Source organism: Seriola lalandi, unplaced genomic scaffold, assembly GCF_002814215.2.
Source record: "Seriola lalandi dorsalis isolate HSWRI2012SDOR001 ecotype SW California unplaced genomic scaffold, Sedor1 jcf7180002054167, whole genome shotgun sequence".
Taxonomy (NCBI): domain Eukaryota; kingdom Metazoa; phylum Chordata; class Actinopteri; order Carangiformes; family Carangidae; genus Seriola; species Seriola lalandi.
This window is the reverse complement of record NW_019524720.1, coordinates 25,014-45,471: the sequence shown is the minus strand read 5'-3', so window position 1 is coordinate 45,471 and position 20,458 is coordinate 25,014. Positions and strand designations below refer to the sequence as shown.

Here is a 20,458-nt window from a genome sequence, read left to right as displayed (position 1 = left end):
TGGCTGAAAATGAACTTCATTTGCTGCATGTTAATTGGATTAAATTAGGATTAAATTAGATTTTTATTTTCACTTAATTGTTAATATTCTCCTATAGACTATAAACACTACACAACACACAGATCAGAGATAAGACAGTGAAGGACAGTTCCTTGTTCCTTGTATGTATATTTAGGAAAACTAAACATTCTGTGGCAGTTGACCTGAAATGATGTTGAATTGTCACACAGTTGAACATTACAACATTTGAGCAGTTATTTATGGTGAAACAGTTAAACCACAATGTTCTGTCTGTTCACACGTCTGCAGACAGTGTTCACAGGAACAGAGCAGCTGTAGCCTTTAAATACTCTTCCTGTGGTCAATGACTTATCATGCTGTCACATCAGTCTGACCTCAACTTCAGCTCAACGTCAACGTTGAGCTAGATCTATTGACCCGCTAAAAGATTATAAAACCTCGAAAAAGATACAATAAAATTACAGATCAAATTAAATGTGTGCCAGATACTGTGGGGATTTTCTTTGACAATTTTCGTGTTAAAGTAGTAAGTAATAATGTATGTTTGCACAGCATGTTTTCCGCCTGCCAGAATGATAGAGGCTGAAGTTAACTGCAGGACCTGAATAGAACCTATACAAGGACTTCTTACGTGTCTGAAGGTGCAGCAGGGATTTCCCACAACCAAACTACTTTGGGGAAAACCAACTGCTTTGGTTTTGTTGTGCAGCTGTTTAAAAAGTTCAAAAGGATGCACACAGAGTGACATGTTTGAAATGTCAACAACATGGGCCATAATGATTATGTTCATTATATACATTTCATTTGGAATGACAAGCTGCTCAATAACAGATTTTCAGGCTCGAGGATAGAAATGATGACTGATTTAACCATCTATTTACATTTCACAGACACACCCTTGCCAAGCAGATGAGGCAAAGACGTAGTGAAAATATCAGATATATTCAAGTGAAGATGCTCTTACCATGCCAACATTAGTATTAGTAAGTATCTTACATTCCTATTTAACTTTTCAGGAAAAATATCAGTATTAATGTAAGGATGTAAGAAAAAAGGAAGGACTAATTTAATTGTTGTTTTAAGATAGATTTAGTACTATTGAGGGAAGAAAACTAAATTCAAGAAAATGAGTAAATATTTACACTGTATTTACAATATAGTTGATTGGCTTTAATTGTTCAATTCAGCAGATTACACTGAACTTTTTCTTCAACTTTTCCTCCTTATTTACATATTTTTGGTCATCTCTTTTCAAATGTTGTTCATTAGGAGGAGGTCTGACACACAAACACTGTGATGGGCTGAAATCTTATCTCTAAATATTCTTCAAAACACAACCTGGACGATGTGAGGAGATTAAAAAACTGACGTACTCAGTGTGATGTGGAGTGTTGAAAGCCTTCACAATTTTTTTAGTCATTACATGTACACAAAGAGCACGAATTTATCTCGTTCTGTAGGATTTGTTTCGTCTTTTCCTATTTCTTATCTTTTCTTTGAAGTTTCCTCTGAATCTCCTCTTTCTGTTCCTCTGTGTCCTGTAGCTGTTTTTTAATTTTCTCCACGTGACCCTCTATTTTTTTCTCCTTTTCTCTAATTTTTTGGATTTCTTCAAATACCTTCTTGACTATTTTGTCTACATTCATTTGCAGTTGCTGGTATTCTTGTTTTCTCTCCTGCTGGTTGTTGTTACTCTCCAGTATGATTTCTTTCAGTTTTAAATATCCCTTTGCTTTGTTAGCTATCTTATCTCCCTCCTCTCCCACCGTTACTTCTGTCTCCACTGATGTAACCTTATTATCAGTCTCCTCTACCTCTCTCTCTGCTTTCTGCATCTGGACAGTCAGTTGCTCTTTCTGCGTCTCAAGTTCCTTAGTCAGTTCCATCAGACAGTCAATTATCTGCACCACATCCTTCTGTTCCTCCTCTTGCTTCTTTAACTGTTCATCAAGTTTTGCCCTTTTTTTGTCCATTTTGTTGATTTCTTTCCTTGCCATCAAAGGCTGATGTTCTTTGCTGGTATTAGTAGCTGTGGTTTTCTCTTCTTGGTCTTCATTCATGTCTCGACATGGCATTTCTGTGATTAAAAAAAAAAATTGTTAAACTATGCAGTTGCAGACAGATGCACAATAACAGCAAATGAGTTCTGCTGTAAAAATGTCTTCCAGTATATGACACATTTCTTAATCCATTTAAAACAACTTTCTAATTGTACAGGTACTATCTATATACTGTTAAAAAAAAGTAAAGTAAAGAGTAAGTAATAATCTAAGGGCTTTGATAGGAAAAGCGTTTTTAAATAAATCAAATACATTTTTGACTCACTTATTTTGTTTTGTCTCTGTTGCCAGACAGAAAAGGAAACTGCAACCACAAACATTAAGCAGAAAACCACACTAAAGCTGATGGAAGCAGCGCAGTTAGATGTGGCCATGAAGAAATCATCTGAAATAAAAGAACAACACTGTATTTATAGAAAACCAGAGCCAAATGAAGCTCAACTGTGACTGTTTTATAAATTGTAGAAATAATTTCTACCTGGAACATGAATCTGTGTCTCTCTGGTCTGGTTGATGATCTTCTGTTGGACTCTACAGGTGAAGCTGTTGCTGTGTCTCTTCTCCACAGTCACTCTGCTGCTGACAGTATAGAGGTCATCAGGACCTCTGACTGTCTCTGTAGGTCCAGCAGAGAGCAGCTTTCCCTCACCGTCCAGCCACAACAGCTCAGGCTCTGGATGCCAGCCTTTAGACTCACACTGTAAAACCACTCGACCACTGTCTTTATGAAGCTTCGCTAAACTGACACCAGGTGAGGAGATGGCAGCTGTTGATGAGGAGACAATTTAAACAACGTTTACTTACACAATCTCAAGTCACATTTTTTACAAAAGAACAAGGAAATAACTGAGATTAGGTGTTCTGTGTACCCGAAAAACAAATGGCAATAAAATCAAAACATGTTCAAGTCTCTTAAAGTAAGACACTCACCAACAAGAAGCTCTACAAAATATTGTTTACTCTGTTTTGGAATGTAACATCTGTACGTTCCATGATCAGAGACTTTCACTTTGGAGAGTTTCAGTGAAATGTCTCCATGCTTCAGTTTGTCGATGGCCAACGATGTTCTTCCCTTGTAGGCCGTGTTTTGGTCATCCAGAAGCGCCTTACCGTCGTGCCACACGTATATAAACCTGGGGTCCAAGTCAAGTCTCCCCCATTCCATTGTCATTTTAAAAGCATCCATGGCAGGTTCCAGCTGACAAGGCAAAACGGTGTCATCGCCAACCATTACCACGACCGGCTGGGGGGGATCAACCTGCATCTGACCTGGAAATAAATAGGTCCATTTCAAATTCTGTCTTCAGAATAAACACACTCACCACTGTCAGGCTGAACATGAATCATCTCGGCTTCTGTTGTGCCTCTAGATTTTCAGAATTTTCTAGTAGGCAATCATTTACCTGTATTTACATGCAGGTGCTGGTTTTAGTGTTTCACTACACCATTATCTAGCAGTTGTGACGTAACAGAATGGAGCCTTCGGTGTTCAAATGGTTTCATATTTTTCACATATTAAATTTAGTGTTTACACAATAAGGCGACATCACAGAACTAGCAGGGAAAAGACTGGCCATGGTGGCCGAGCTTTTAAGGTGTCGACAATGAGCTTATGCCAACCCAAGGCCCTGTTAACTCTCTCCTGCCAACTAACAAATCCATTAAAATCAATGAATGGCCTTCAAAAGAATAAATAAGTAAAAGTCAAAGAGAAAAACATTCCCAGATATTCAGAGGTAACCCTCAAAAACTAATCTTCATCGGACTGTGTGGGTGTGGTTTAGTCCGATCTGACTGACAGTGGCCACATAAGCAAACAACCAATCAACTGTCACCAGAGTCTGATTTAAAAGTTGCTAAATCCTAAAAGTTCTAAGAGCAATGTGATATCACCTTTATCAAACTGAGTCTTGCCAACTTCAAACCAGCGAAAGAATCAGAGAAAAAGAAATGTTTTATGTGAAACACGCTGTTCTGTTTTTGTAGGATCCCATCTCTCACAGACACATCTAACACCAAGTGTGTCAGAGCCCTTAAACACATACCACAATGTGTAAGTTACCTCCACAAAAGTGTGTTAGGAGTAAGAAGACAATGTGCCGGAAAACTGGAATACTGGTGGCTCTGAGCGGAGACTTAAAAGACTGTCCATCCTTTACGTGATTCATCCTGGAGAGTCAAACATTTAAAATACACAAGTATTCATTAAACAGACCATTTCATTTTAAAACTGACTGTTTTAGCATGGAACATTCACTAAGATTGTGAAATACTATTCACAAGATTATGGATTCAACATCAAATCTGTGTAGAAAACTTTAAATGTAAAGTAACAACAAGCAAATGTGATACCAATGGTAGCAATGGTAGCCTAATTCCACATTTGCTCGTCATAACTTTACAATCTATCACATTCGTTCTGCTGTGATGTACCTGCTTCATATACGGCACATATATACACACACACACACACATATATATATATAAAGCTTTACAACTTACATTACAAATTAAATGTTGAAAATCCCACATACCTGTTGCGTGCAGTAAAGCGATGCCTTCGCCTCTCACTGTGCTGCATGGGTTTGTACTTTGACCATGGTCATGTATAATAAAATAAGGTGTGTTCACTTTTTCCATTTACATGCAAGTGTGCATGAAATTATTCCTGGCTATGCTTTGAACTATTCCTCTGCAACACTCAGAATTTCAAAGTAGCTAAAGCTTAGCCAGAGTTGTAGTAAATTAGAGTTCAACCTAATGCAGAAAATAAAATACAATGCAAAGATGATCAGATTTGGTCTAAGGATTAACTGGCTCTTGGTTGTTTTATTATACCCAGGAGAACAGTGAGTGGTTAATATTTAATCATAGGTCAGTTATACTCCCATAAAAACAGGAATGGACATCTGTTTCCTTATTACATGTTATTTGAAATATTTTTTCTCTGAGGAGGTTGCACATTGAAAAAAAAAAAAAAGAAGTTAAAAACCTTTTAGAACTTTCAAACCTTAGTCTGTAGCCAGTGGTGGAGGACGAAACCAAGTGAAGAGAGCACAGACCACAAAGCAGGCAATAGTAGACATCCATTGTAAAAAGGAATTTTAATGTAGAAAATATTACCAAAGTCCTGATGACCTCTTTATGTTCTGACATCTTATTGACTGTACATGTTTGCATATTTGAACGTTGTTGAAAACAAGTAACAAGTTCCCACCAACACAACTACTTAATCCAGCTTCATCTTGAATCTTTGCCCTATGTTCTTAAGGTCAAAACCTGCACTACTTCTCCCCATGTGGTTTCAAACTGGCTTGGTCATTTTATTTAAAGTGTTTCCCATTTTCAAATACTAATAAATGTTCACTTGCAATAGTGTAATGTGTGTGGATTCCAATTAGCAACCTTGAATACGACGCACAATACACCTACATGTCATAACAGATATATTTCAATTTCACATCAGTCCCAGAGAGTATGAATCAGGCAGTTCCCGGCTGTGCTACTGTATGATGATATGAAACTTCTTTTAGACTGTTTCAGTGAATTTCAGTGACAGATTAATTTTGCCGCCTTTTTTTTCATCTTCCTTCATTCTGTTTATTCTAGTGACCAGAATCTCTATTGGCTCCATCAGTTTCTCAGAGTTCAGTAGTTGCCTCTTTGTGTCTTTCTTTGTCTGGTCCAGTTTCCACTGGGCTCGTAACAAGTTTTCTTTCTCTCTTAATAATTCCTCTGGTTTGTCAAAAGTCATCTCCCTCTCTGTTATTTCCTGCTCCACCGACTGAAGCTGCTGCTTGTTTTCTTCTTTCTCCCCCTCCACCTCCTCCAACAGCACTTCGAGTTGACCCTTCTGGTTCTCCAGCTCAGCCTTCACCTCCATCAGCGTTGTCACCACATCTTCTTTCTCTTTGTCTCTCTGTGCATTTTTATTCATCAATTCTGCTTTCTCACCTTTTATGGAGAAACAATGAGAGAAATGTGAGTAAAGTTTAAACTAAAAACCACCAGTAATTGAGTTTACATTGATTTTTTTATGTGAAAAATTAGACAAAGAACACATTTAAAATTGGACTGGTGGATGAAATGCTAGTTTTAATAATGTCAAAGGTGTTTCATGTTTATCATCTGTAAATGAATCAAACTGCATATAATTAAAATAAAAAATAAAAAATACAATCTTACGTTTCCATTTATACGTAGCATAAACAGCCAAAATACCACTAAGGGCGAGTTCAAAAAGGCCATGTGCCGAGAACAGGTAAGAGTACACCGTGGAAATGGATGCAACCACATCAACTGAAATGAAAGCAGAGCAAAATAGATTTCAAATGGAGCACTTTTCCAGTAAAAGTTAATTGAGTAATAATATAATTGGAGAAATCACTTACAGAAAAATATCTATCTTTAAGATTTAAGTAATGACCGCAAACTAAGATTCATGCTTTGATTCTGTAGAAAATTAAAGTTTGTTGCAGAAAATGCACCTTGATCATACACTTGTAAACATACATTACATATGAAAAATTAATGTTATCTATATTTATTTATATGAATTTACATGTAGAAATCATATCACACTAAAGTGATCCAAGTTTAATGACTGAAGTCAGACATTTTCTATTTGAGAACCACTACATATTACAGTAAAACTAGAATCAAGCTGAGCATGACACAGGTGTATTATGTTACCTCCACAGGTGTGTATAAGAACAAGAAAGAAAACAGTGTCATGGGAGAGTGAGCCACTGAAGGCAGTCAACTGCGGTTTGAAGAACAGTTCCTCCTTCGAGTTCAACTTTGTGAATTTCTGAAAAATGAAATAAACTAGCTGTAATTCCCAGAGAGAAAGGGTCATACAGGTGTAAAAAGAAAAAAAAAATGTTTGCTATAACACAATATTCAAAATCTACATGATTAAATATGTTCGTCACAAGGATAATAATGAACTTGTGAAAAATGATACAAATGCACAGAATTGAACAAAGGTGCACTGCTAAATCAGTGGCCTACTCTTAACCCCTGGTCCACTAAGCCCCCCCTACTTTATATTCTAAATAAACATCTTATATATTTGACTTATTTTCTGTCAGTAGCTATGCGGACATCACATTATGTCCATCAATTTTTATGTATATTACTTGAATGCTTCATTAAATGAAATGTCATTCGCTACAACGTTTTGATCTTAGCAAAGGCAATGACTGTATAGCTGAGTCAGAGCATCTATAAAAAAGATTGACTAGACAGTTGAAAAAAAGCTACCTTTTCATGTTGCAGCTTATTATCATCCATCATGACTTCTGGAGATTTCTTCTGTTCAATCAATGGAGCGTCCTGTTCTTTCATTTTGGTCTGTTTTTCAAACAGTGAATATATCTTGTCATGATCCATTTTCTCCAATGGTGGGCCTAAAATTAAACCAGACACAAAAGCACAAAATGATTGTGATGGTAAACCTGAAAATGCTTTATTGTTATATGGGAAAGAGTAAAACACTGAAGCCAATAAGACGTTCACTTTAATTCCAAAAAGAAGTATAAACAGTGAAATACAGCTGCTCATCTGTAAGGTGATCACAAGTATTTAAATATTTTAAACAATGAACATTTAATTATTTTTTTAACGAAAATCCTCATATCACCATGACCACAAAGATGTGTGACTTACTTTTCCATGTGCAGATAAACAAGACAACTGGAACAGCAAGCAGGAATTTACTCGCGATCATGATGATATAAGAAGTAGTACTGGGGGAGACGAAGTCAGCTGGAATGATGAAACAAACAAGATAGCATGCAGACAATTTAGATGGCTTTTACAGAAAACCATGAATGCTAAAAATCCAGGTGTGACAATAGGTAACGTTTCGAATTTTTGTTCTGAAACTGACAGCACTCGCTGCTGAAGACACCTTGCATGATATTAAATGCTGACTTAAAAAAAACATCCCCTACATATATGGACATTTTCAAAATACAAATATTAGAATTAAAGAGTTGTATACTCCAAAAGAGTACTACCTGCTACATGCATCAAAGGCCACTCGTCTCAGTAATGTGTGCTGCACTGTCAGTCCTCAGATAAAATACCGTGTACTTTGGTCACCTGTAATCAAGCGAGGTGTGTTTACTTTGCTTTTTCCCGCCTGTATGATGCAGCTTTTGCATGAATATAATTTAAATATTTGACTGCATGAAAACTCTCATATTTCAGTGAGACTTTTAATGAAAACAAATCAGATTGTTCTATTCTACAGTAATTTTCTCTCCACTGGTTCACAGTCGCATTTAGGTTTTACTCTATGAACTTGGATCTACATCACGATGCAAATATAAAGTAAAACTTATTTTTACATATACACACTCTATTCTTCCTTTCACCGTTCTTCCCTATGTAAAATACTGAAAGACTTTCTGCTGGTAGTTTCTACCCTGACAAAGAAGAATGAAGGCGTAGTTGTGGTTGCAGCTGGGATTTCAGCTTAAGTTTCTTTTACAGCAGAAAATAAGAAAAAGAAAAACTTCAAAAGAACCTTTTATCAATTAAATTTTATTCAGATTTTAAGAATATGTACAATAATTAACTAAACTTGAACAAAATGATTTATCATCCCAACATTGTATATACTTTCCAATATGTTTTTTTCTTCTTTTGTCTTATACCATAGAATTGATAGCCCGGGCTTTTATTTTCTTCAGTCACCAAATTCAACCGGCCTGTCCCAAAGACAGGCCTTTAATTCCTTTCACACAAAACTCATGCACAGAAAAGATGGGAAATACCATTAAATTAATTATTTAAACCAATATGAATATTACTAATAAAAATTACCAGACTATCAAAAAAATCTGCTGCTCCTCCTGAGATGTTTTTCAGGCAAATTAGATACTGACAGTTTAAATTTCACATCACACCTTTGTCTCTTTGCTGCAGTGGTTTTTGAACCTGTCGTCTAAGTGAAACCTGCTTTTATTTGATTAAATGTGTAGTTACAACAGGCCAGTAAAAGACACACTTTGTTTAATTTAAGTTTTATGGTACATATTTTTACACATTGCTAACTAAATCAACATATCCTACTCATAACTGTCGTCATTCAGCTGCCTCTGGCATAGTAAATGTGTCTTGTATGCAACACTGTATTCTGTTTCATAAAATTTTTAAGTTACACTTGATCACTTTTCTTTTTAGCTAAACAGCCGCAACAAGTTTGAATCAATTCATCTGTGATATTACACCAAAGCTGGTTTCCTGTTTAACAAAATAAGTGTAATTTGTTAGCTCACCTGCTTGGCTTTTGATCTAATCTAATCTAAAGCTTTTGCCATTTCTAACATTCAACCATCCCTCTTATTCTATTCTTATATTGAGATTCTCTATGGGTTCCAGCAATTTCTCTATGTTAAGTAGCTGTCTCTTACAAGTTTTCTTTGTATCGTCGAGTCTCCACTCAGCATGTAACAGGTTCTCTTTCTCTCTCAGCAATGCCTCTGTTTTGTCAAATGACATTTTTTTCTCTGTTATTTTCCTCTCCACTGAGAGAAGCTTTTCCTTGTTGTCCTCCTTCTTTTTCTGGATTTTCTCAAGTTGTCGTTTGTGTTTATCTCTCTGGTTCTCCAGCTCCCTCTTCTGCTCTCTCAGGGTGGTAACCAGCTGTGCCATCTTGTCTCGTTCATCAATCTTAAGCGATTTAAACTCCTGCAGCACAGATTTGTCACCTTTTGTGAAAAAAAAATGACATTGAACAACACAGTAACACACCCATGTATGATGTTAACATGAAGCGATTTGAGTATTAGAGCAATTTAAATACTTACTTCCCTGATTACATTTCAGCGACTATGCATGACTACTTCACACAGCCCCATATCAAATAACCTGAACTGCCTCTAAGATTTTTGAAAGACTGTATGAATTAAATAACTCGGCTGATGAAGGTAAAATGCTTTAAAGATTAAATTGCATTTACTGTCATACTGTCAAGTATATCATGTTTTACAGTGAAATATGCCATTTCTAAAACAAATTAACAAATTGTGACTTACGTTTACATTTGCACACAACAATTAGGAGTATTAAACCACCAAAAGCCAGGGCACCGAAACCACACACCATGCCCATGGTAAAGCAGGGGCTGGAAGTAAAACTGGATTGATCCAATATATCTGCATGCAAGAAGGAAAAATTAATTTATTATTGTGGGTTCAGTTGATCACATCTGATAGACGACCACCTGCTAACAAACTGTCACAGAACTCAGCTGTTGTTACTACTGTAACAAAGAAGCACAGAAACACAAATTTTCGTGAATTTATTATATATTTCTTTTCAAAAAACGATTTAAGCAAATTATTTAAAAAAAACAAAAAAAAATAAAGAATTTAAAAAAGGATATTTAGAATTGTACAAAATCGATTTAGAAAGACCCTATCTTATATTTAATTGATCTCAATTCATAATTTCAGACATTAGAGGTTTATGGCACACAACTACTAATAAAAGATTAGTAAATATTAGATCTCAATCGGAGGGGTGTAACACTGCTATACAAAAATCAGAAACTATAAATTAAAACATGTGACACACCAGTTTTGCTGATGTGTTGTATGTTGTTTTACGATTGGTTGACAGTAACAAAGTACATTTATTTGAGTATATTTTTCAAGTATTTGTACTTTGCTTGATTATTATTTTTTGTAACCTTCTGACTTTTACTCCACTTGACAAATATTGTGGTTTTGAGTCCAATACATTTCTGAAGTGCAGCACTCGTTACTTTGAAGAGCTTTTAGTCAGTGAATGAATTTGATTTTATTTTGAAAAAGTGATAAACCATACACACTGTGTTCATCACAGGAGAAAAACCAATCACACACAGCCAACTCCTACACTGTCATGCTGTGCTGTGCCACATTTGAACAGCTCACTTTGAACTTGTCAGTGCCCTGACGATGGCTACTAGCTAAAGATGACGCAGAAAATGCTTCAAGTCCAAGTATTTCACTTTAGCATGTCAAAATATTAAAGGTTTGTTTAACTCCAAATGAACAGCTTGTAGTTGGTGGTGTTTTGTTGATTCAATTGTGTTTTTATGGCCATTTCTATGAGCTTGGCATTATATTCTACAATCAGTTAGTCAATCATTTCAGAGTCATTAGGTTCTGTAAATGTGAAACAATGTGTTGATGAATACTTTTGAATAATTGAGTGTTTTAAAATCAAGTACTATTAAGTAGCATTGGAGTAAGATTTGACCAGAGGTATCTATACTTTATAGACTCAAATAATGCAGCTGTGTACTTTGTCCACCTCTGCTGGTCAAGCAATACTGAGAACGGAAAAACAAATTCAAATACTCACTATTGGCCATTGTCTTCTCTTTCAGTGGAGGCATAATTGGAGTTCTGAAAAATGATAAATTGTAAACCAGCAGCAAAACATTAATCTTAAATGAAGAGAGTATTTGGGGAAGAAACATGTCCTGGGGTGATGGTCATATAAAATAATAAAAATCATCACAATGACAAAGTTTGCCCAGGCAATAATGATGTAAAGTAAAAGCTTTACTATAAAATATATACTTGCATGTTTTATTAAATTTTGTCTCAAATATGAAATATCGGGGCGTTGTGTGGCGTAGTGGTCTTAGCAGGCGCCCCATGTGTAGAGGCTACAGTCCTCGCCGCAGTTGGCCCCAGTTCGAGTCCCGCATCCAACGGCCTTTTTACTGCATGTCATTCCCCTTCTCTCTGCCTACCCATTTCCTGTCTCTCTACTGTTCTATCAAATAAAGGCATAAAAAAGCCCCCCAAAAAATAATAAAAAATAAAAAATGAAATATCATCTGCATTCATAAGAATATGTCCACTTGTCGTAGACTTGATTATGTTTCACAATTAATGATTTTTAATTAAAACAGCAAACAAAAATCAAGCTTTCTCATACCTTACCTGTTCTGTGCATCAACAAGTTGGTTAACATCAGCTCACCTCCGAGTGCAGTACTCATCAGGGGCAAAGTCCTCAAATATGATCATTTGTACTTACATTGGTCAACTGTATTCAAATAAGGTGTGTGCTTGTGTGCTTATCGGCAGCCAGATGGTAGACGACCCGCGGTCATATGAAATATCATCCTACAAATGTAATAATAGATCTATTGCATCTGGATTTTATATGGAGGACGTCTGCTGAGTCAATAAAAACTGAGCAGAGCTAAGACAGATGTTAGCTATTTGTGATTTTTAGCAGCCTAGAAGTCAAAGTGGCTGAAAAACAACAGAGGGCAGAGTAGGACTGTGTTCAGATCTAGGGAAGGAGATGAACAGACTAAGGAGAGGAAATCATACTCCTTTCAGAAATCTGACTCCTGTTGGATGGGTGATCTATTCTGTACAGGTTACTTCCTAATGTGCCATTTCCATCCTGTTTCATCAGTACAGAGAGCTCATCTTCACATTGAGATCCAATTCAGATCTGATTGCTGTGTCCAGCTAAGGTCACGTCCTCCTCCCATAAACAACAAAAAGAGATAGAAGAAGATGATAGCCATCCTCGAGGCTGTTATTATCTGTTATTCTTTCATTTTGATTGAGTGTATCTGTTAAGATATTTCAAAGAAGTCAACATCATTGCTCCTTCATGTTTTATTAAAGTGTCGCTGCTGATGTTTTTTGGCCGTAGCATGCTTTGAGGAAGGTATTGACTGACACTGAAAGCTATAATGGTGGGCCATCATTTTACTTAAAAACAGATTTAATATATTTATGGTTGTTGACCTGTAAGGTTACAACCAGGATGAAGGCCAGCAGGATTGAGGTGCAAGCGTGATGGAGAAATGAACAGCATCAGTCCCACAAGGATTGGTTTCAGAGCTCTGATTTTTGTTTACTGGTGACCATAGGCAAATTACGAAAGAAATACAACAGCTCTTACATATATGTAGCAGAATGGCTCGACAACAAAAGCAGTCTGGCTGGTGTAGCAGGTCACAGTGGATGGATAGCAGCGGCAGCGGCGCCGTTCGACCTGACCCCCCCTTCCCCGACCCCCTACCCTGCTTTCCCACCTGGCATAACTACCCACAGTCTCTACCAAAACATTACATAGTGAAGGGCCCCTGAACACTACCACCATAAATTTAGAATAAATATTTACAATTTAACATTATTGATATTTACATACACAAGACACACTCGACATTTGGCCCAACACAGTTTAAATAAAATGCATAATAAACTAAAGAAATACCAAACAAAAGCCGAACTTAACAAAAACCCCTCTACCCACTCCCCTCTCTTTCCTGCCCACTTGGTACAGCCTAACAAGGTAATTGACACCTGCTGAGTCCGGTGGCTGCATTCCCATGTGTGCACTCCATGAAAACACACCCCCCGGAAGTAGACCTCTAGTAGAGGTTCCCACAATAAAAGCACAACATAAAAAAAATTAACTTCCTGTATTAATCAGTGTGTTGTTTTTCACCTTAGTGAGAGGGATGCTTGCCAGCTCCCCCACATAACATTTTATTATTATTATTATTATTATTATTATTATTAGGTACACACTTGACTTTAGGATGGATTCAGTGAGTTTATTACTTCCTACATAGCAGTTCTGCCTAATATATTTCTAGCCTGCAGCTGCATCAACACCAGAAATAATTCAAACAGGAAGAGGAGGTTATGACCTTCATTGTGTCTTAGTTGTATTTCAGCCTGATGCTCACACAGTCGGCAGGAAGACATCATGGCAGTTACAGCGCTCTGCATCACACTGTGTGAGTAGACCAAGGCTTTCAAACTTTTTCGCAACAGACATGATTTATATTATTATTATGTCAAATGTGCAGCTCTTTTCATTTGTCTCTCCAGTGATCAATGTGTTGGTCGTGGTGGTTGCACAAGTCAACCGCAGTTACTTTGTTCAAACAATTGGTAAGTTGGGCTTTTTGTAATTGGAAAATATTTAAATTGGATAACCTCAATGTAATTGCTCTATTTCTCTGCATCAGTCTCAGATGCAGCTATGCCTCGTATTGTTCCCGACAGACTTCAATTTTTTGAATATGAGAACTTCTCTGTACATTGCCAAGAGGTTGATGGCCTCAATGAACAGAGTGTGATGTGGAAACCCAACAAAAGAGGTCTGACAAATTCTTCAAGCTGTGACACATCTGCACCATCCTGCACCATTTATCCTGCCTTTAAAAGACACAGCGGAGAGTACTGGTGTGGAAATAAAGTTGGAGAGAGAAGCAGTGCTGTAAACGTCACTGTCACTGGTATGTTGAGCACATAAATCAAGAATTTCCTTATTATGTAGAGACACACTAAGCTCAACTTTTCTAGAAAAGGTCTATAGTTCAACAATTTCAATGTTACTTAAGACATGGGTTGTGATATAGGGTGTGACAAAACCTGTCACTATTATACATTTTCAAATGAGGATTCTTTAGGAGGGAAATGTGCATTATATCTGGTTTTGCCATCTTTGTTGCAAATTTTGTTTGACATGCAAGTCAAGACTTTTAGACAGACCATGGAAAATACTTCTCCCATAATCCTGTGGAAACTGGACTGTGGAATAGCTTAAACTGCAAGTAAGACCAAAATTTCAGACATGCCAGAAATCCATTAAATATTTGCTAATTAGGTGTCTTGACCCCTTTATTATCTTGAACTGCACATCAAATGCCAAACAATCTCCAATCTAAAATTAGTCGAGGGAAACTAATTCAGGGCTAAAATCAGGCTTAACACATACAATGTCTGTCCCACTTAGTAAAGTAAGTTTGGGTTGAACCTCCTGTCATACTCCACATACTTTCTCTACATCATGTTCCATGGTGATTGTATTATAATTTAAAACCATTCTTAATTTCATTTGCCTTTGCATTTATTGTTTTATTTTTGCCCTGTACGGAATTTTGTCTTTGAAACTACTGTAGACATTAAAAAGTACTAGTAGTTACTGTTACAAGCGTCAATCTGTTGTGTTATTGGTGTGTAATACAGACAGTCCCTTCTCTGGGCAAGGATCTTCACTTAATAGGCATGGTACATGACTGATGTTTTCTAATAAACATTTTTCAGATGGTTTTGTAATCCTGGAAATTCTTCCTCATCCTGTGATAGCAGGAAATGAAGTGATTCTTCACTGCAGAAACAAGAAAACTAAGACACGAAACATAGCTGAATTCTACAAAGATGGTTCCCTCTTATGGACTGCGTATGCCAGTAATAGGACCATGACCATCCATAATGTTTCCAAGTCTGACGAAGGACTTTACAAGTGCACAATCTCTGAAGCTGGAGAGTCACCAGAGAGCTGGCTAGCTGTTTTAAATCTAAGTGAAGGTGTTTGTTTTGTTTTGTTTTTTGTTTTTGTGATATGTGCATTTTTTTTCTCCTCCAGGTTCAAGATAGATGATGTAAATGCGTTTTCTATATTCTTTCCAGATCCTTATGAAGACACTCGCCCCCCCCACAGTGAGTCCCCTAATCTCATCATGCTATGGCCTGTTGTTGCTGTTTTATCTGTGGCCCTGCTGCTGTTACTGGGACTACTTCTGTGTAGGAAACACAAAGGTACAGAAACTCACTAAATTTGATTTCTTTAGATGTTGTGGTGGCAAACTGGATTATAATGAATTACATTTGTGTACAGCACTTAAGATGCACGGAGGATAGGCACACAAAGCACATACAGTAATCTTGACAGCGGTGAGCGCGATCTTAAAGTCTCATCTGCAGTTATGTTTAGGTAGCACAAGCAATTTGGTCAAGGTTGGTATACAATTATGGTTTTGGTGAAATATTATATATTATTATTATTATAATTTCACTTTCAGGGTATGATGTTTTCATAACAATAATCAAGTCCTGTGAGTAAAAGACATATCCACAAAAAAATGAATGTTGCAGACACAAGTAGATATTGCAATTTAAGATATTTAGGGAGAAAATAAATGAAATAGTGAATATTTTACTGTTACATTCCATATATATAAATCAACATTGTGTGGTAATGGTATTACTGAGCTACACAAAGACTGCTCACTCAACAACATTTCCCCATTATGTCAGTGGAAAACAAAACATGTGGCATTATGTTTCCTTAAAAACATATGCTATGGTTTATGATGGTGTTTTCTTTTTAAATCACGTCTACTTGTCCTCCATGCAACCAACAATGTCCAATTTATCTATTTATAACTTTTTTCCTTTTGTCTTTCACTATCAGTCTGTGTTTTAGCTGAAAAATCGACACCAAATTCACACTCACATGATGATCATACAGGTGAGTAACACCTGTCTTTATATATTGCTTTCCTTTTCTATAATCAGCCGTGAAAGGCTGAAAGACATGTTTGCAAATTAACATGCATGTTGAAAAGCTTACATTAGCACCTCATGGGTACACGAAATTCGGTCTCATTTCCTTTACTCTGGCAAGTGTTGCTGGTAATGTGTATTGATTATCTGGGGTATTTGAGAAATTTGCATTCATGAGTTTTTTTCATTGTCAGGAGAGGACAGTGTCATTGATTCACACCATGCAACATATGCTGCTGTCAAAAAACAAAGGAAGGGAGAAGGTACATGATTTATACCGTTTTTATTTTTTAATGTATTTAATGTATAATGCCATATTTAAATCAGTACGTGCAGCCATGAAACAGCCTAACAATAAAAATACTAACGGCACGCCAGGAATTGACTTGTTTTTCGTTTTTTATGTTTCAGTGTCAGGTGATGTGACATATGCTGTTATAGAACAAAGGAAGAACAAAGGTAGTTTGTTACTTTTTTTTAATCTTAATTGTAATTTACACACTAAATTTATAGATACCTACACCAATGAAAAAATGTCTTATATCTGTCTGCAGATCACAAGGTTTCATTTCAGGTACTACTAGTTGCAGGTGATAATTTCAGTTATGAACCACATTAAAAAACCACAAGCTATAACAACAGGCCCCTCTGCAGTTTTTTTTTCAGCCGTCTACACTACAAGAGGCTGTGCAGTTTGACAGTCACACCAAACATTTTAATATGGTCTACATCTGTATGACATGTAGGCCAGCAGCTTTATTTACACTAAGTAGCACATTTCAAATACAGGGGCAGAATTCAGTCTTTTATATAGGTAAGAAAAGCATTTGAATGATACTCAAAATAATCAACCAACACCAGAATAAAAAAAAGGTTAAGAAAGAATGTAACTGGTAGATCATTTCATTTGTTTTCTCTTACCACCTACTTTTTCTTCAAATCACCTTAAAAACAGTGGGATACAGATTGTTGTACAACCTGGAAAAACAGTAACTAATAATAAAAAAAACTTGTGTAATTTAGATACTTTTACAGGAAAATCAGAAAACAGTAAATTTTGGATCTCATGTAGCACAGAGGGATAAGTTTGTTTGTTTCTCGAACAGAGTCGGAAGTGTCCAGAGAGGATACCAAGTCATCTTCACCAGACGAAAATATCCTCTATTCTCTAGTCACCTTTGAAGTGACTGCAGCAACTGAATAATACCATAGTCCACTATGTACTTTAACTCAACCAAGGTAAAACCATAAAGTCAGATATTACACTTTAACTACTGTCACAGTACAGAATACGTAAGTATCACTCACTTAAAGCTTGACAATGAGTTCAATGATATACGAGATATTCAAATTTAGAGATTACCCTATAACCCATGACAGAGTTCTATTTGGCATTGCAGATTTACGTTACTACTGGTTAATCTGGCATATTGATAGATGTTTTTGTTTCATGGACCACGAACTTGAAATGTGGTTTTGCTCAGTCTGTTGTGGAGTCTTAAGTCAAGCTGAAATTACAGGAGTTCTTGGACGATTTACAGGGATAGTTCGGGTTATGATACATGGGGTTGTATGAGGAAGTCATGCATAGTCAGAGTGTTACCTTCACTAGATTCATATCAGCGCCGTTCCAGTTAATGGACCGGCAGAACCTACACACCAGCAGAGAAATGTGTTGCATGTGGGCATGGCCAGCAGAAAAAAAATGTTTGACACTTAAAAATACCCACAGGAACAATCCAATATCCATTTAATTGTACGCTTCATGTAGAATATTTTCAGCTCATCATCTTCCTGTTAAAAAACAGCCCTTTTCCCTGGCACTACATTTGTTCAACAGCTAAACTACCATATTTGTACCCACAAGTGCAGTTCCTCAGAGAAATCACATCAACATTGTCAGTTTAGCTTCCCCAATTTCTCCTCTAATGAAAGTAAAAAAAACCTTACGTGCAATTGTTTTCTTCTTTTACAGGCTGCTCACACCCGACTGAAGGACTGAGGAGATGGTCAGTTTCAAAGTTATGCTTATAAAAGGAGGAAGTCATACTGTTCAGTCACATGCAGCAATGCTAGAGTAGCTCAGTTACTTTTAAATTTTTAAAGTTCTGTAAATGTGTGAAATATGCTATTTTGCTACAGTTGACTGAAAAACATGTTTGGCATTGTTTCCATTATCAGTGCTCATTTTTACACACATTTTTAAGCTCTTCATGGTCTTTAAAAATCAAAACCACCTTAAGTAGTGCATGGACTGAAATAAACTTGATTTTATAATACATTTGTGGCACAATAGTTCAATGTTTTCAATGGCTCTATATAATTAATAAAATAAAACGATAAATGAAAACTTAGAATAATTCAGTTAACTATTACCAGCTATGGGAGTTTGATACCAAAGACAAGGGAACAATAGAATACACACTAGACTGATATCAGTTGTTTGTTTCAGTTCTTTAAAACTAAACGGTCAAAGTTGGGTTTTAGTGTCAGTTCCTCACAGTCAAAGAATGAGGTAGCCAGAGTAACTTGTAAACCCACAGAGGACTGTTAAGACACTGTAGGAAACCAAAGACAAAATCATGAAATTAAGGGAACAATTTAACAATGTTGTTTATATTATTTGAGAACTGCTGTGTGGTCATGATCAGTCTGTATGACGCCCTTGGTTTAGTCACGTCAGTGTCTATTTTAAGAGTGAGCAGTTTATTCAGGTGCAACAGTTAAACCACCTTGTTCCATCTGCGCTTTCTGTTCACACGTCTGAACATGCTATTTCAAAAAACATTTGCTGTGGTCAGCCGTTATATCAATTTGACCTCAATAAGTTTCCATGAACATATTAAAGCGCTGATATCCGTTACACATGCTCGCTCAAGGGAGTATTTATAACAGCGTGGCTTTACATGCAACTCATGCAGCGTACTTAACTCAGGTTCAACTCAAGGCAGCTAACAAATTATATCACGCAAAAATTTCAATTTCTGGTACGACAGCACCCTTTATTATTTCATCTCATTTTACATTCATGTTTTTAATTATTTTAAATTTTAGAAAGCCTTTAGTTTCCCCAGAGGAAGCTGTTTGACGCCTAAAATATACTCAACTGAAGTCACTAGAGTAGGTATCAGTCAAGTTTAAAAAGTAAAAAAATAAAATAAATAAATCTTGGATGTGTAGTTAGAAGAAAGTGAGCTTTACAGACCTCTGTAACATGCTGCTAATCTCTACATTTTGGTAAAGGCACCAGGTTATATTAGCCATCGGCTAATGTGACCTAAGAGCATAACACACACAAACCTAGGACTGACCTGCTGGCAGTCGATATGACGAGGAAGGAGTCGACAGGAATTTACAAGGAAGGAGAATATGTGCCATGAAAAGAAATCTTTGATTCTGTGGAATTGACTATGGAATAAATGTTCAATCTCTGTATTGAAATTAGCTCAACTGTTCATTTAGGAGTTGAGCTAATTTCTAAAAATGTATGCTTGCTTTGTTGCTCCAATTTTTCAAAAAAATAAATCAATACTAGATACCTGGTACTAAGAATCTTTTTTTTTTTATATCATAAATTTTAGTACTTGACTATGGACACTGCCATCTCTAAATCCACTGAATGCACATCTAGGCCATAAACTCAATGATGCAAATGATGTGCAATTTTCAGTTTTATTATGTAAAAATTGTGTTAACTCAATATATTTGCCAGAAATGTTATGAAGGTTAATGTGTAGTGCAGAAAAGGAGTCTTATTTTACAGCCTTTAATTTTGTTTTAAATTCTGCGCAATAATTTATCTATTGTGACTTTTGATTAAATTAATTGCAAGTACATGTACATTATTTTTTACAGGATTATCTGTAGCTGTCAAATTGTTCTACCACTTCCAATTCTCAAGGAGAGGCCCGTTCATGGTCAGTGCTGCCCCCTAATGTTCACTGTACTCGTTCACTGCATTCATAAATTACATGTCTAAGAGCCATGTTAACCATCTGAATTAAAACATAAGATCCTGAACTCCTTACCTCACCAGTGG

The 20,458-nt window shown here is 36.3% G+C and overlaps 3 protein-coding genes across 3 annotated transcripts; 1 reads left to right on the top strand and 2 right to left on the bottom strand.

Annotated features, from left to right (window-relative positions):
* Positions 1-44: 44 nt before the first annotated feature.
* Positions 45-4,648, bottom strand: LOC111653159 (butyrophilin subfamily 3 member A2-like). Its single transcript, XM_087173295.1, has 6 exons — positions 4,616-4,648; positions 4,144-4,250; positions 3,012-3,350; positions 2,560-2,847; positions 2,347-2,466; positions 45-2,098 (listed from the first exon to the last, which is right to left on the bottom strand). The coding sequence occupies exons 2-6, from the start codon at positions 4,247-4,249 to the stop codon at positions 1,500-1,502; spliced, it is 1,452 nt and encodes a 483-aa protein (XP_087029421.1). The 5' UTR covers position 4,250; positions 4,616-4,648; the 3' UTR covers positions 45-1,499.
* A 518-nt stretch (positions 4,649-5,166) lies between these two features.
* On the bottom strand, positions 5,167-7,844 carry LOC147819260 (uncharacterized). Its single transcript, XM_087173298.1, has 5 exons — positions 7,752-7,844; positions 7,347-7,492; positions 6,774-6,891; positions 6,267-6,380; positions 5,167-6,035 (listed from the first exon to the last, which is right to left on the bottom strand). The coding sequence occupies exons 1-5, from the start codon at positions 7,810-7,812 to the stop codon at positions 5,611-5,613; spliced, it is 864 nt and encodes a 287-aa protein (XP_087029424.1). The 5' UTR covers positions 7,813-7,844; the 3' UTR covers positions 5,167-5,610.
* Positions 7,845-13,805: 5,961 nt separating this feature from the next.
* Positions 13,806-19,880, top strand: LOC147819259 (uncharacterized). Its single transcript, XM_087173296.1, has 10 exons — positions 13,806-13,862; positions 13,957-14,019; positions 14,097-14,366; positions 15,178-15,441; positions 15,544-15,672; positions 16,328-16,384; positions 16,614-16,682; positions 16,831-16,878; positions 17,526-17,658; positions 18,395-19,880. The coding sequence occupies exons 1-9, from the start codon at positions 13,832-13,834 to the stop codon at positions 17,621-17,623; spliced, it is 1,029 nt and encodes a 342-aa protein (XP_087029422.1). The 5' UTR covers positions 13,806-13,831; the 3' UTR covers positions 17,624-17,658; positions 18,395-19,880.
* The last annotated feature ends 578 nt before the right edge of the window (positions 19,881-20,458 follow it).